The sequence below is a fragment of the Rhipicephalus microplus genome, chromosome 4 (assembly GCF_043290135.1).
Source record: "Rhipicephalus microplus isolate Deutch F79 chromosome 4, USDA_Rmic, whole genome shotgun sequence".
Taxonomy (NCBI): Eukaryota; Metazoa; Arthropoda; class Arachnida; order Ixodida; family Ixodidae; genus Rhipicephalus; species Rhipicephalus microplus.
The window spans coordinates 33,051,280-33,066,961 of record NC_134703.1 but is presented as its reverse complement, the minus strand read 5'-3'; the positions used below and the strand labels follow the sequence as shown (position 1 = coordinate 33,066,961).

Here is a 15,682-nt window from a genome sequence, read left to right as displayed (position 1 = left end):
TCGGTCCGTGGGTAAGAGGGGGGGGTCACACACCGGTGCGCGATGACGGTGCAGCAGCCGGTGGGCGCCGCCCAGAGCGTGGCCGAGCGGTGGGGCGCCCCGCGGTGGCTTTGTTGCGCTCGCGCGGGCAAAACCGGTGCTTGGCGGGGGGATGACGTCAGCTGGACGCCACGAAAGCCTTCCCCCCCTCGTACCCCTTAGTCCCCCTCCTTCCCTCTCCGGCAGAGGCAGCGCCGCTTGCGGGTGAACAATGCGCTAGGCGTCGTCTCGGCCGGCGTCGTTCCGCGCTGTGTCCCCGTGCCACGATCATGATGACGCCGCCGATGGCCGTGTGCTCCGCGCTGCTCCTCGCCGTCGTCGCCGCGCTAGGAGCGGCTGAGAACGTGCTGGATGCCATACGCAACGACGGCGAGCTGTCCACGGTGAGTAGACCGGTTGCTTCGGTGGCGGTGCGCGCGCGCGGTACCAGTTTGGCGCCATGTTCCGTGGACCGCCGTGCATGGGCGAGCCGTCATGGCGCCGGTCGATCGAAACCGCCGCAGCGGCCCGTGCGCGCGTCCCGGCAGCGCCGCCCATTCCGGTCTTTGCGTACCGGCTCGGCCGAACGCCGCCGAGTCGGCCCCAGCGAGCGAGTCGTGAATGGGGCGCGCAATTGGCCACACAAAGGAAGAACCCTCGGCAGAGCCGGAAGAAGCTCTTCGGGTCGACGGCTCCTTGGAGCAACGCCGTCGGCACCGCCGTCACAGTGTGCGCGGACACACTCGCACCATGGGGTGGGGCTTCTGACACTGGCTGCGCACTCCGACCTTCTCGAAGGACCACGTCCCGTGGAACAGGACCCTTCCAGTGCCAGTTCCGTACGATGCGAGGCTCGCTAGAATGCATCTACTGACTCAGAATGCAGATCGTGCTGAAAGTTTGGGCGAATATCTCTTAGATGAGCGCCCTCGAGATTCTTTCTTGTTGTAGCAGGCGCCGCCGCCTAAATGGACGTTGCGTGAAGCAGTGGTCACGGTAGCATTCGCTATGGGGCGGGGCTACGGGCGCCTTCGCCAGAGAACCGCTCCGCGCACGGATAATCCGCGACCGTTGCGGACGCCCTCCACTAGCACTTCCACGGTAGCGTCTCGGATTTTAGCGTGACGCACGAACGATTATACCTTTTTTTGTCTATCTCGCAGTACGAGACCCATCGCGGAGAAGCCAACAGAAAGCGCACGTAAGGCGTGCGTTAAGAGCTCAATACGCTACTGACGTGCCCGTTAGTTCCGGTAAAGTGTCCGGACTCCTACTGGTGGTCGTATAAAGTTTCAAGATGCAATGCCGTCGAAGAAAACCGCGAAGAATCGCGAGCCGTTCCAGCAGCATGAGTCACGATGTTGTCCACAGAAGTGGCTTTCGAAGCGTCATGGTGGAAGGGCGTTTCTGCTTGCATCGAAATTGACTGCCTGTCGTCAGAAACGGTCGTTTGTGTACCGGTAGTCGCTTTTTTATTTTCCTTATTTACGAGGATCGTTCCTGTGCATGCAAAACAGGTTCTGGTGGAGCGTGGCACGTGCCTTCATTGACGCCGCACGTCTGCGGAAGTCTCTCACCCCCTCGACGTGACGGCGTCCAGCTTGTTTTGCACGCGTTTTTTTGTTTACTTTACGAGGTTTGTTTTTCGCAACTTCACTCCTATACAGCGATATGAACTGACTCTGTCCGCTAGATGCGACATTGTCGAGCAACAACATGGTCGCATCGTTAGTCGCTGACAACTTCTCTTGGACGAACGTCCATAACAGAAACGACGGGGAAATGTGGGCATCCTGCGCAGGCAAGCAACGACCAGGAAATAGCGCGCAAACTCATTTTTCTAGGAAACCCATTGTCACTTGTCTTCCCCCCCCTCCCTTCCCTTTTCCTTAACGCAAGTTTAGGGGCGTACAAGAATAACGTCAACGTCAGTACTGAAAAAAGAAAACACTGAAAGGTGTACTATTTGTTTTAATTATAAGCATCAGTGCGGGCTTCAGTGCCATAAGATGTCGCCATGTTATATGGTGGGCGTGGCAGCATATGTATTGTGATATGATTACTTACTGAGCCCACATCTCATTTTTTGTCGACGCATTGTCTGTTTGCTTGCTATCTGGCGTCTATAGCTACTAATATTTGTTTCTACAGCCTGCTACATTGCTTTTGCGTAAGGCTTACATTACTTTTGTGTACATCCGATCATAGTCGGCTAACTTAAGGGCAAGATAGACATTAAAACTTTGCAATTACCTTTTAACACGTTGATAACAAATATTCAGCACCGAACCTATAGCAATGCAGGAACTGTCACGAAGTACTGCAGAATACCGATATATCAGTTGTCATTTGCACAGGAGATAATTTCATTGATCGATTTGGCGAAATAACCTGCAGCGATTTCTGCGATACGTTCTAAATTATGTATTTATGTCTCAGTTTACACGAATTATTATTTCTCTTCTACGTTCAACTTCGTTGCTTGCTTCTGTTGCTTACCTTTAAAATTTGTGTTATATGTCTTGTCATATTTCTAGCAGTATGTTTTTGGTAATTGTCTTGTTTAGTTTCTCATTAGCTTGCAATTCAATTTCTCAGGAGTAAAAATCCGAAAATTCGCGTAATCTAGTGGACTAAAAGAGCTCTTCAAAAACGACAGCTTTAGAAAATACTCCTAAAATCTACTCACGCGAGAAATTGGGATTAACGGTGCTTATAATAGGCACGCCCCACCTGTGGACGCCTGCTGGAAAACACGCAAAGTGTGATTCGCGCGTCTACCTAATTCGACCAGCCACTGGGCTCTTTCGTTTGCATGTTTTTATATTATTCAAAGAAAATAACATTACTGTAACTGCACTTCAAGCGCATATTTTCGGTTCTAAACCCGTTGAACATTTCCATGTGTTTCGAATACTGTTGTTTATTTAAGCTCTAACATTGCTTTCTCCCCTAAGTGTGTCAGCACTATACGAATGGAGGGATGCAAAACTTGACTGAAAGTCCTCAGGTGCGCGACTCAGTGGCAGTACTGTGTTCAGCGCGATAGAAGGAAACGAAGACTATAAGAGTCGCCTAAGCGGGGGATTGCATAGTAACTTGGGCTACGCCTTCATATAGGTTCACAATGGAAGCCGAACTCGCTCAAGCTTCCTTCACAAACTATGATTTTTTCTTGCCTATAGATAGCTTTCCTGGACTCAGGCTCACCATTTTATCCCAGACTTACCGAAGATCCACTAAATAGTGATCATTCAGACTCAAAACAGCCTCGAAACATGTGTTGAGAAATTCTCGGTCAGACTCAAGACTAATAATAAAAAAAAAAATGGGTGGGTCGACCACGAATGACATTTCCAATTTTTCGCGTGCATCCAAACCTCATCATACAATTATGCACTCGCACCTCAGAGAGGCGGTGTTCGGATTCGAACCAAATGCGTAGTGCTCGTCAGAAGAACCCTCATAAATGTCACCTCGATGTCTTGTTACGAAGATGGTCATCATCTGTCGTCATTGCAATTACAGATTCCCACTCGGGACATTGTCCCCTTGCGTGGCTCGCTACTGAGCAAAAGAATAACAACAACAAAAGCATCGATCGATTTTCTTTAGTCTTCCCTTACCCGTCGAACAGGTACACGGCGATTCTGCTGTGACGTAACAGCGTTGCGCAATGCTTACCGCAGCGGCTGCCATCAGCTATGCCTTGTGGCAGCCACGAATATTCAACGCGCCATCAGCGTCGGCTGGCAGGGGGCTTGCAACACAAGGAGCCGGACATCCCTTCGTGCGCGGCACGGTCACCCCGCGCTGCTTGCATTCGCGGCGAACAACTGAAGGAGGTGGCGAGCATTTGGCCCAAGAAATCGCGTAAATCGTTTTCTGATTGCTTTCCATTGCAGCCATCATAGGCGTAAAAACCGCCAAGAAGGGGGCACATAAACAGTGTGATCAACTTGCTGTTCTTTATTATTCAGTTTAATGTATGCGTATATAATAGGTAGCCATCAGTATTCTACGACTTAGGTAATTTTTTTAAATAGAAGATGCAATCAAAAAAGCATCACCTTTTCCATCAACTTCACGACATGGCAAGCATATGCTCTGTAACCAATTCAGGCAGATACGATACGTACAGCGATATCGTGCTGAACCTCGACGCTATGTGATATCGTCATACTCCAAATAAATGAACATATATGATGACAATCAATAAGGCGTACAAAAAGCCAACGCATTCATTAACTGCGTTTTTATGCCTGCTTGATGATTGATTGATAAGTGGGGTTTAACGTCCCAAAACCACCATACGGTTATGAGAGGCGCTGTAGTGGAGGGCGCCGGTAATTTCGACCACCTGGGGTTCTTTAGCGTGCTCCCAATTTTTTTTTTATGCCTGCGTCTATGCAAAACTGGTTACGTCTGCAGCCCGTAGAATTAATTGAAATGCAAACTATTCATAGTTTGTCCTTTTCAAACTGTATTCATTCGTAAATGTCGGTCTTCTTTAATAATAGAATCGCTTGCGGGGAGTGAAGAATGGTTGGTTAGCATTGTTGACAATAAACGATGCTAACGTCCTTACCTTCTTGAAGCGACACGTGTTGAAGACCCACTGCCGTTCGGATTACATTAATTTTCAGAAACGACGAAAACATCGAGAAAAGCAAATTTACCATGATGACTATAACTCTATTAATGTATTGATGCCTCGTAGTATCTTGACTTTCCCAAATTATCATTTATCGACGAAATCAAGCACAAAGCCGAGATTACTATCTTTATAAATATGTAACGTTACAGTTCACAACACTATCATGTAGTCAAACACAGGCTTCACATAATGTCTCGCGCGTGGTCTCAGCTGGTATTCGAGAATCGCACGTGAATAAAGCGTATACACATTTTCAACAGTCACGAATGCAATGGGCGAGTCGCCTTGGTGGGTGCGAATTCTTGGCATCAGTTGCAAACACGAAAGTCGTTAGCATCTATTCCACACAGATTATCCCACGAAAAATTTACGTGCTATAAGAAGTGCTACAAGGAGCTACGATCTTTTTTTTTTTTTGAACCCTCTTGGCGAGTAAGTGTTTTCAGATGGCTCTCGTAAATCTTGGCACTATATCCGCGTAATTGTGCGAACGGCAGAGCCACACACCCGCCTGGCGTAGGTGAGCTTCGAGGCAATCTCGCCGGTGCCCAAATGTCTCAAGCCAGTGGCGGCTCATTACGAGTGCGCATCAAAAAAGAAGTAGAAGAGAAAGAGTTCTAGGACAACGCCGCGAATCGCTATCGTCCCGTACAGACGCCCACTCGTCGAGGATACGCTTTGTGGATCTCTGTTTGTTTTGTTGACTACGTGAGTAGGCGTTCCAAACTATGCGTTCCGAAGCAGGCGCTCGTTACCAGAATGGCAGCGAGGCAGTCGCTTTCACATGAGGCAAAAAATTACCTGAAGCTTCCTGACCCACGAAGGTTGCTACCTGCTCTCACCCAACTGTGCATATATGAAAAAATTCACTGCCAATTATGATGAAAGTGTTAAATATTCAAAGAAAAATGGAGTTCAAGCGGGCGAACAGGAAGTATCAAAACAGGTGAACACTTAAAATAAGTAGTGCCCCGCCGCGCTGGTCTAGTGGCTAAGGTACTCGGCTGCTGACCCGCAGGCCGCGGGATCGAATCCCGGCTGCGGCGGCTGCATTTCCGATGGAGGCGGAAACGTTGTAGGCCCGTGTGCTCAGATTCGGGTGCACGTTAAAGAACCCCAGGTGGTCGAAATTTCCGGAGCCCTCCACTACGGCGTCTCTCATAATCATATGCTGGTTTTTGGTCGTTAAACACCACATATCAATTAATCAACATTAAAGAAGTAGTGACCAAATTAAGGCATCACATAACGATTCGTATTTATTATCTTGAGTCAAAGGTAAACTGAGGTAGGGATCTACAAATATTGATTGGGTGCTTATTTATGATAGGTGCAGTTTACACTGTCAATTATGAATTATTTTTTTCCTTAAGGAGCAGCAGCACGACTTACTTTGACGTTGCACAGGAGTTGAGGTGGCTGAGAATCCATCCAACCTGCTTCTTCAACCGCGTAAATAAATAAATAACCATATATAAACACACTTCGATGACTCTAGTAGATGCCTCAGTTTGAATAGTAGTGGTATTTTTTTATGTCGCTTACAAGTAATCGTAATGTTCCTTTTTTTAAAGCTTGTGGATATTTGTTTCAAATAAAATGTAGAATTTTTGGGCCGTTGTGCCCATTGTAACCTTGCCAGTCTGTAGCTGTTTTCAAAATAGTTGCCCCACTATTCGAAAACTGTTCGAACAGAATTCGATCTGTATTCGCATTCAATTCGGTGTCATCGTCACTACTCGATTCGGCTCTGAAATTCACTATTCGTACCCTTCATAACATATTGTCCTTGAGGTGCCGCGCTGGGTAGTGAAAATGAACTTCAAAAGCAAGTTCAACAGTGCCGGTCTTAATTGATCAAAGAGGGGTTATAGCTGTGCACGTAGAGTAATGTGAGGCGGAAAGAAACAACTATTCAGAAAACCGTGGTGACGAATGCACGAACTATATATATATATATACACACACGCGATGCGAAAATTATTGCGTTATTCGTCGGGCACGCCACTTACGCGGTCAAGGTCGTGACTCACGCGAGTGGAACGACTCGAGAGGTGTATATACGTCATACATTCCCGTCTGTATAGTCTCAGCTTCCTCAATTGTGGGAAAGGAAAATGAATGTCGCTTCACTTTTGTCCTCGCATCATCACATGCTTCGACAAGGCATCGCCAGCTGCATAATGCCGTGTTGAAAAACCTGTTCGACATTCGTGACGCTTGTGTAGTTTGTGATATCTGTATGTTTGTTTACATTCGATTCTTGGTTTCAAGAGCATAGCATACACTATATGACGTGATCGCCGTCCTTCTTTGATACTTCGAGTGAACACACCGTTATTGCAGAAACATTGCTGCAGAAACATTTCCTAGGCGTTGATTATGTTTACACGGTGAAAGTACTCAGATGCTATTTTGCTTGAAAAGATGGCTTAAATGTTGCGAGCAACTCAACAATAGCGTGAAAGAAGCAATGTGATGATGAAATTCTGAAGGCAAGTACGATTGAGGAAAGGCGTAGGCTACATGTTCAAAATGCATTACGGCTCCCAGTTTCTTTATTTTAATTAATTTATTTATTTATTGCGAAGGAGTCGAAGGAGTCTCTTATGCGCGAAGGAGTCGGAAAAGGCTGTCCGCACACGTTGGCATTCAACTGATTTTTTCCATATCATCTGTTTTATTTATTTGTTTCCTCTTTTCGTGCGGCTCGCGAGGTGCCACACTTGTCCTTTGGCAAAGGACGAAACCATGACATGCGCCACTACCGCGAGATGTGAAGACATCCTGCTGGCGCGTTTTCGCAACGTCGTCTCGTCACACGGTTGGTGCCACGCGCTGTCACCTCACCCCGACGGCACCGTTCCGGTCAGAGTGGCACCATGTTTCGAGAGCACCGTACATTGCTCTCAATTGTCTCTTAGTAAAAAAGAAGAAAAGAAAAAAATTAACCATGTTGTTGGTTGCTCCGGCTGCGGAGGTAATAATAGCGACACAACATGGCGAGCATATTGTGAAAGTACTGCTGAAACGTTAGAACGTCTTGTCGTCGCGCACTCTTGCGCCATATAAATACGTATTTGATATTGTGCGCACACTGTATTGGACATTCTCGCCTGACTTTTATAATGACTAGTTTCATGCTCACTGCTTGTTCACCTATAGTAGTTATGGCCGTGAAGCTACCGCGGTGTATGTATACGTCAGTTCAGACCCGATGCAGTGCCTTCGATTCCTAGCGCAGCTAATGCACCCTTGTTCTGATGAGGAAAAAATGTTTGCTTATATTCCAGCCTGCTAAAAGTTATCTCTATGCTATTTCCCATTCATTCAGCACAGGGTGGCCAAGCGAGCAATTTTCTAGTTAATAACCCCGCCTTTCTGTTTCCCAGCTTCCTCCGACGAAGCGTGCTTCCCATTCTGCTCGCGATCTTTGGTATAACACACGGATTCCAGGAGTGCCAGATCATTCGTGGTTGTACGATACCGCAGCGCCGACGCGTGGACGGGAACGGAAAAGGAGTGTAATGTGAAGCGTGCATACGGGTGAGAACGCGGACGGTCCCACAAAACCGATGAGGCTGCTTGCAGATGTAGAAACGCCACTTCATTCACACAGGAAACACCCGTGCTCAAATAAACTAGTAGCACTGAAAGAGCTAGGTCTATAGCTAGTGAGCGTCCCTTATTGCCGGAAAACCATGTACTCGGGGCTGACACGGGCTCCCTCACTTGGCCGTCCATCGACTTGAGCGGGGTGTGGTGCCTGAGGCACGGTGACGATGTTAAGTATACCGAGTGGTGTGAGACGTTAGCACTGGCGTCCGAAGACTGCCGCGGGAGTTTGGGGCTTGTGAATGCGAAGCGTTCGAAGGCGGGAGTAGTGAACCGCCACGTGGAGCCCGTAGTCTAAACTCGTTGACCGCCACGCAGTGGTTTGACACTCGGGTCCGGCCACCCCACTGCGTCGAACGCCCAACTCCATGTGTCATTTCCTTCCCTGTCACCTTTCCACCTCTGTCACTTGTCTGTCTTCCGTGTGTCTAAAGTATTCACTGCATTTTCTTTTGTTTTCAATTACGTAACATATAGAAACTACTCTGTGAGACTGCCGCATTAGGAAAGTGCTCACCTTTGGTTTGACGATCTTAGTCCACCCTCCCAAGACGGTGCTGCGCGTTTCCCGGTCGCCATTTGCGAAAATGCTCGTCTGAAACACGCTGTAAAACTTCTTTCGCGCAGACCTTCTGCTTGCCCATAGGAATATACATGAAAGCTTTTGCTTGTACTTTACGTTCACTACTCATACGCGACAAGGTTGTCTCACATCATTCTATGGCATCCGTGGGCCCGTAAAACGTCTAGTTTAGGAAGCGGTAATTGGGGGAGAGACGGCCTTCAAGGTTGTGCAAAGGCTGCAATCGGCTGTTGAAGGCAAACACTGACGTTCGTTTAGTGCATATGTGCACTATATATATATATATATATATATATATATATATATATATATATATATATATATATATATATATATATATATATATATATATATATATATATATATATATATATAAATATAAGGGAAAGAAGTGTATACCTAAGGGCTCGTTTTTTCGTGTTTTAACACAATATTAATGAGATCTAACAGACAGTAATGCCAAGGAATGCGCATATATATATATATATATATATATATATATATATATATATATATATATATATATATATATATATATGTATATATATATATATATATATATATACATATGCATTTGCAAATTGAAAACTCGTAGTGCCTTTTTTATCAAGGTCCGGTGGTCGCATGTTACCAAGTTCACAGAGTAAGGTTTTGCCACTATTTTGCCACCGCTGTGGTGTGTCTTCATATCAAAAGTATGGCATATATGGTGTATTATCTCTACTAAAAGCTACATTATAACTAGGGCAGGTCATTTTCGGATAAATCAGAAAACAGTTCGACGAGAACTTACCCGTAAAATTCTTGACAAATCGGATTCGTTAGATGAACTTCGATTCTAACGACCAAAACGACCCGGTCCCGTCTTCCTTTCTCTTTTTCTTTCATATTTCTCAGTTCTAAGTGGTTATTGATCTATGGGCCAGAGTGGTCGATATGAACTTCACGTCAACGGCATCTTGTAGACCACACCCATCGCACATTTGACAAATGGCCGTCGCACACGGAGCGCGAAGTGTCAAATTATGTAGGGCGCCCAGGAGTGCGAGATGACATTTTGATATACGGTCCACTCGATGTACTGCAGGGGCGCTGGACTACATCGAATATACAGAACTCGTAAAGTATGCCTGCGATATTACAAGAATCTTTAAGGTTGTTATACGCACGGACGTAGGTGTTCCTTATTCGAGTATTAGTGCCTGTGTGTATATGTGTTTTTGCGTTCCGGCCTCTTAGAAAGCAGTAAAACACGCTTGGTATCTTCGGATGTTGTCGTGTTCAGATAAGATCTCATTTTCGGGTGTTGAGAATAATGCAGCATTAAACTCGGGAGTTGATATGTGGGGTTTAACGTCCCAAAACCACTTCATGATTATGAGAGACGCCGTAGTGGAGGGCTCCGGAAATTTAGACCACCTGGGGTTCTTTAACGTGCACCCAAATCTGAGCACACGGGCCTACAACATTTCCGCCTCCATCGGAAATGCAGCCGCCGCAGCCGGGATTCGAACCAGCGCCATGCGGGTCAGCAGCCGAGTGCCTTAGCCACTAGACCACCGCGGCGGGGCTAAACTCGGGAGTCATGAAGATTAGGGGATTTGCGAGAAATTAAACCCGAGAGAAGCGGAATATCTCAGCCCCCAAAATAATCTCCGAAAACACGAAGCCCTAATTATAACATAGAATAGTTTCCACACTTCTGTTCTACGGAGAGCAGAATCATCTATAAGAGGGCCCTCGAAGAGAGAATAGAGAGGGTGACCCCCCCCCCCCCACCCCCCTCCTAGTCATCTGTCTGGCGCGCCAAATATTCAGCATACGTTTACTCCGACGAACTTGGCACGCCATCGTTTAATGTGCAAGGTTACGGTCATGCAGGTTGCTGGCCGGCGACTCCCGATGTTGCATTTCGATAGCTGTTTACTTGCATTCTTTAAAGCCGGGAACCATGGACAGGCCTTTGTTGAAAACATGTCATAGCTTCATTTTCGTTATTTTCATCCTCTGCGAACTTTGTTTTCTTTCGAAATTAACCGAAGGGGTAGGAGGAGGGAGGCGCCGCTGTGGAAACTCAGTCTCCCCCCCCCCCCCCCTTCTCTCCCTCATGGGAAACACTGCCCCTGTCTATGAAAGCTGGCACAAGCAAAAACACGATACGGCACAGAGGGACCTACGAGAAATTTCGCTCACCGAAGCATGTTTCATCTACTTATTGACAGAGACTTTTTCATGTCTTCGGTGTGAACGTAAATACACGAAACTGGCGCTGGGAACCGTTCGCCTGTTTGCGCTGTACTTATTAAACATAGCTGTCGAAACAGCAGTACATGCATGCACGCAGAAGTCAAATGACGCGTTGGCATGTTTCACCGTTCCTTCTTGTTTTCAACGGTAGGATTTAGAACCCGAACAAAACCTTAAACGTTGGACACCGGACATGGAAGTTTGAATGCGTGACTCGACGGAATATCCAATTGGTCACATGACCGCGGTGACAGAATACACAAGCGAGACGGGTTGTCCGATGTGCCCGAATGTTTGCTATTGGGTGTTTTAGGCAGCAAGTGTATACCGTTTGCTATATCATCCCTACAAAGAGGCTATAGTTTCCATGAAAGAAGCCCCGAGAATATGTGAGACAAGCGAACACGGAATTGCAGAGGAACCATGGGCCGAGGAAACGTTCTTCTGAGCCATGCGAGCCACTCACGGGGAAGTGGAAAAAAAGAAAGATCCCGTGCCGTGGTAGTGGGGCTATCGAGACGCTTTGTTGTGAATCTAATGCAATAACTAAAGCGTAGCACGCATGTGAAATGCCGTTAGGGTACGCTTTAAGTGTCGACACTCATGACGTCATTTTCCCATGTCTACGTTTTTAAATGACAAGGCAGAGCCTCAGAGTATCAGCTTTAAGATATACGCTTCACTGCGTCTTATCTTTTCCTGAACAAGTATCCCCCCTCTCCCCCTTTCCCCATTCACAAGACAAGTTACCATTCTCCTGCCGGGATAATATAATACATGTATACGAACAGCGCAACATACAAGGGGTGGCTACCAACAAACACACCATTGACTTTCGACAACATTTGCTGCGTGAAGGAATGTGCAGAACAGGAATAACAATTGCGTAACGAAGGGGGTTGGCTTTGTTCCTTCGTTGTAATCAAACATGAGTGGCTGGCTGCTATGACCGCGGCATTTGACTCTACGCCAACTTCCACACGTGCTTTCCATACTTATAACTATAGGTCTGCCCGGTGACGGTGGTGATAACGAATTCGCGTCAGTCGCCATAACTTTCATTTTCTATAGGCATTTATACTCAGTTCATAAACGTTATACATTGCTGCTCTCTGAATTCATGCGCCTTAGTCTTTTGTTTTTGCGTCATTTTACTGATTTTGTGCATGACAAAACTTGATATTTATTGCGAAAAATGAAAGACATGTAAATTGAAACCCAAGCAGCTTCATTCGCTCAGTTAATTCATGACTACAACTTAAAGTAGCATTTTCTTACGTATAACCCAGCTGTCTAGAATCGTGCTAATTTCAAGTAGCATATCGATTTGAATGTAATTATTTCAGTTCAGTAGTGCGAAATCCAACCTCAAAAACAAAATTCTATGTATGTTTTATACTTTGCGCTATGATCCTTCACGCCCTTTTTGTTAAGCGCGTGCGGAATGATAATTTAATTCAATCATTACGTGCTAATATCATTATTATACCACAACTATGACTTCTACCGCCACTACTACCACTACCTCCGTCTACATAAACACCCTACCACTCCTCACTTTCTGTTTAGGAGCGAAGCTCCTTATGGTCTTAGGGCAATCTATCCCCTCCGGCGTAGCCAGCATAGCGTATTCACAGACAGACAGGCAGGCAGGCGGGCAGGTGGGCGGGTGGGCGGACAGACAGACAGACAGACAGACAGACAGACAGACAGACAGACAGACAGACAGACAGACAGACAGACAGACAGACAGACAGACAGACAGAGAGACAGACAGACAGACAGACAGACAGACAGACAGACAGACAGACAGACAGACAGACAGACAGACAGACAGACAGACAGACAGAGAGACAGGCAGGCAGGCAGACAGAGAGACAGGCAGGCAGGCAGGCAGGCAGGCAGGCAGGCAGACAGGCGGGTGAGCGAGCGGGCGGGCGGGCGGGTTGGTGGGTAGGTAGGCAGGCAGGCAAGCAGGCAGGCAGGCAGGCAGGCAGGCAGGCAGGCAGGCAGGCAGGCAGGCAGACAGACGGGACGGATGGACGGACGGATTGAATGATTGATTGATGAATGGACGGACGGACGCTTTGCCCCACTCATCATCATTGACTCCGTGGATATGCTATGATTTTTTTCTCTTTTTGTTTACTAACAGCTTCCTCTCCTCTTCTGACTCTGCCAAGTCGGCACTGCGGCCTTTAATTCCTTCTTCCCCACCTCCGTTTTCGCACTTTCCCTCTCCTCTTCCTTTGTTACAGTTGATTAAGAGTGCACGAAGCACGCATATACAAGTGCTAAGGCGTGGACGTATGGGCAATAACAGCCTTTACGAAGGCAAGATGATTCTCCACGCCCAGCAAGCTTCAGCCTTCCCATAAATTTCTGCCTTAATGGGGCAACATTACAGAATCTTAAAGTTCATTATCGATTGGGACCTCCACTGGAGTTCCGATGTCGCCAGTCTAAAGAAGCGCCTGACTTCAAATTTCTCGTCAGGGATTGCTTGGGGTACGTCAGTGCTGGCGACGTTGCAACAAGCTGTTTCTCGAGTACCTGCGGCACAGGTTGCCCACCGCTTATAAAAATAACACACGTACTGCACGGAGTGCTCGGCGATCGAAACGCGATACAGGCATTCGTTCGTGACGTGTGGTTGCGCATCCGGTCGACAAGCGTTCAGCCGCTTTCCGTGAAATTATTCTTGCAACGCCTGAACATTCGAACATTTAATCAGTAAGTGACAAAAGGCTTATCAAGTTTCTATACGATCGATGCAAGTAGGCACATCGACCATCTATTATTCAATTTTTTGTTTACAGGTAACTGTGAACTTATTGCACACTTACCCGTAGTTCGAGTTTTTCGTATCTTCTAGTTTTCAGAAGCGTGTTTCTTCGAACAACTAAATGCCTCGCGAAAGCCACACCTGTTCAAGAGGTGGCCCAAAGACCACAGTTTGGCTCAAGACAGCGCCAAGCAGTACCTACATACTGCCCAAATTATCTAACCACTCCAAAGCTTTGTGAACAAGACTGGCCACATTTTCGATCTACTGTGGTCCATCGATGAGCAGTGGCCTCAGTGGCGCGATATAACGCGTGCTGTGAAGCTCCTTTACTGGCCGCCATTAGAAAATGCATCGGCAGTTGTTCAACAAACCACCTTCAAACTTGTAAGAAATTCTGGCGTGGCGTAGATTGCCGGAAGCTTCACGGAGAGGAAAAAGACCGAGTTCCCAAAGCGCTGTCTCATTTGTCGGCTGTCTTCGCTGACAGTACGTCAATAATCACGATTTGCTCGCCTCTTGCTGCCCTTGCGAAAAGTTCTTACGTAAAATTCCCTTCCTGTACGTGTGTCGCATCTTCTTGTACACACTGTGCGACACTCTTCTCGTCATTGTTATTCCTGCTGGTCACTTCGGCTGCTCGCCGCTGTAACAGCAGTCTGTCGACTCGAGTGTCTTAAACTTGTGAATCTTCATCCTGCTTCGTCTGCAAGATTGGGCCTGCTTTTTCGAGTGTTTTTCTCGTCTTGAAGCAGATCGATATAATTTAACGTCGAATAGAGCCGATCGATATATTTTAACGTCGAACAGAACACCGAAAATGGCAGTCCGGCGGCGCCCGTGTAGGTCCTAAGCGTGGCATCATTGCGACGGCATGTAGCGGCCCGCCGGCCAGGACTCGTGGTCGAGTGGTGGCGTGCGATAGGGGCCGGTGTGCCGGATTGCCTCAACTGGCGCGGCCTCGCCAGAACGAAGCGGACGCGCCTGTGAGGCCAAGGCCGCCTCATCGACCCGAGCTGCCCTCTCTCTCTCTCCATATCGCACCGGAGGGAGGGCGCCTTTCTTGGACAGCAAGGAGGGACGCCCGTGGGCCCGCCGAATTGGCACAGTGCACGGCACAAAGGAACCAACTCTTGCGGTCTCTCCAGGTGGAGGTCGTGCACGTGCATTTCGCTTTAATTGCCGAGTAGGCTGGCAACCTTCGAATGCGCCCCGGAGCTCCGCTTTGAGCACCGCTAAATGCTTTTGTTGAGGTATCGTTGCGCAGTTACACTGAAGCTGCGACCGTCGTGGTGCTTTCGTAATTAGGGGTGCATCACGTGCACGGTACCGCGTGGTGGGCTGTAGTCTTTTTCTAAAAGTTTGTCGCAGCAAAGACGGGTCGAAAAGTTACATTAAGCTGTCGTCGGCGCTCTTAAATAAGGTGCTCATTCACGCATACAGACGTGACCACGTGCACGTACCACCAGTTGCTAGCCGTGTAAATCTTCACCAGCCACTGCAAGAACATCGCGAGCACTTTAACAACAACAACAACAACAACAACAACAACAACAACAACAACAACAACAACAACAACAACAACAACAACAACAACAACAACAACAACAACAACAACAACAACAATATAATAATAATAATAATAATAATAATAATTAATGGTTTATTTTCACCAGTACATAGTTGAAGATGATTAAATATTCCGTGGTGAACCTTGCGAAACAAATGGCGAAATGGGGGTGACACTATGTTGCACTCGCGAAGCGAATACTTCACA

At 47.2% G+C, this 15,682-nt stretch overlaps 1 protein-coding gene across 1 annotated transcript in view; it reads left to right on the top strand.

The window, feature by feature from the left end:
- Positions 1 to 231: 231 nt before the first annotated feature.
- Fas1 (fasciclin 1 Fas1 domain-containing) overlaps positions 232 to 15,682 on the top strand; it is a 56,812-nt gene continuing 41,361 nt past the window's right edge. Inside the window, exon 1 of the mRNA XM_037422700.2 lies at positions 232 to 422. Within this exon, the coding sequence (XP_037278597.2) occupies positions 309 to 422 (114 nt within the window). The 5' untranslated portion in view covers positions 232 to 308. The remainder of the gene's footprint in view (positions 423 to 15,682) is intronic.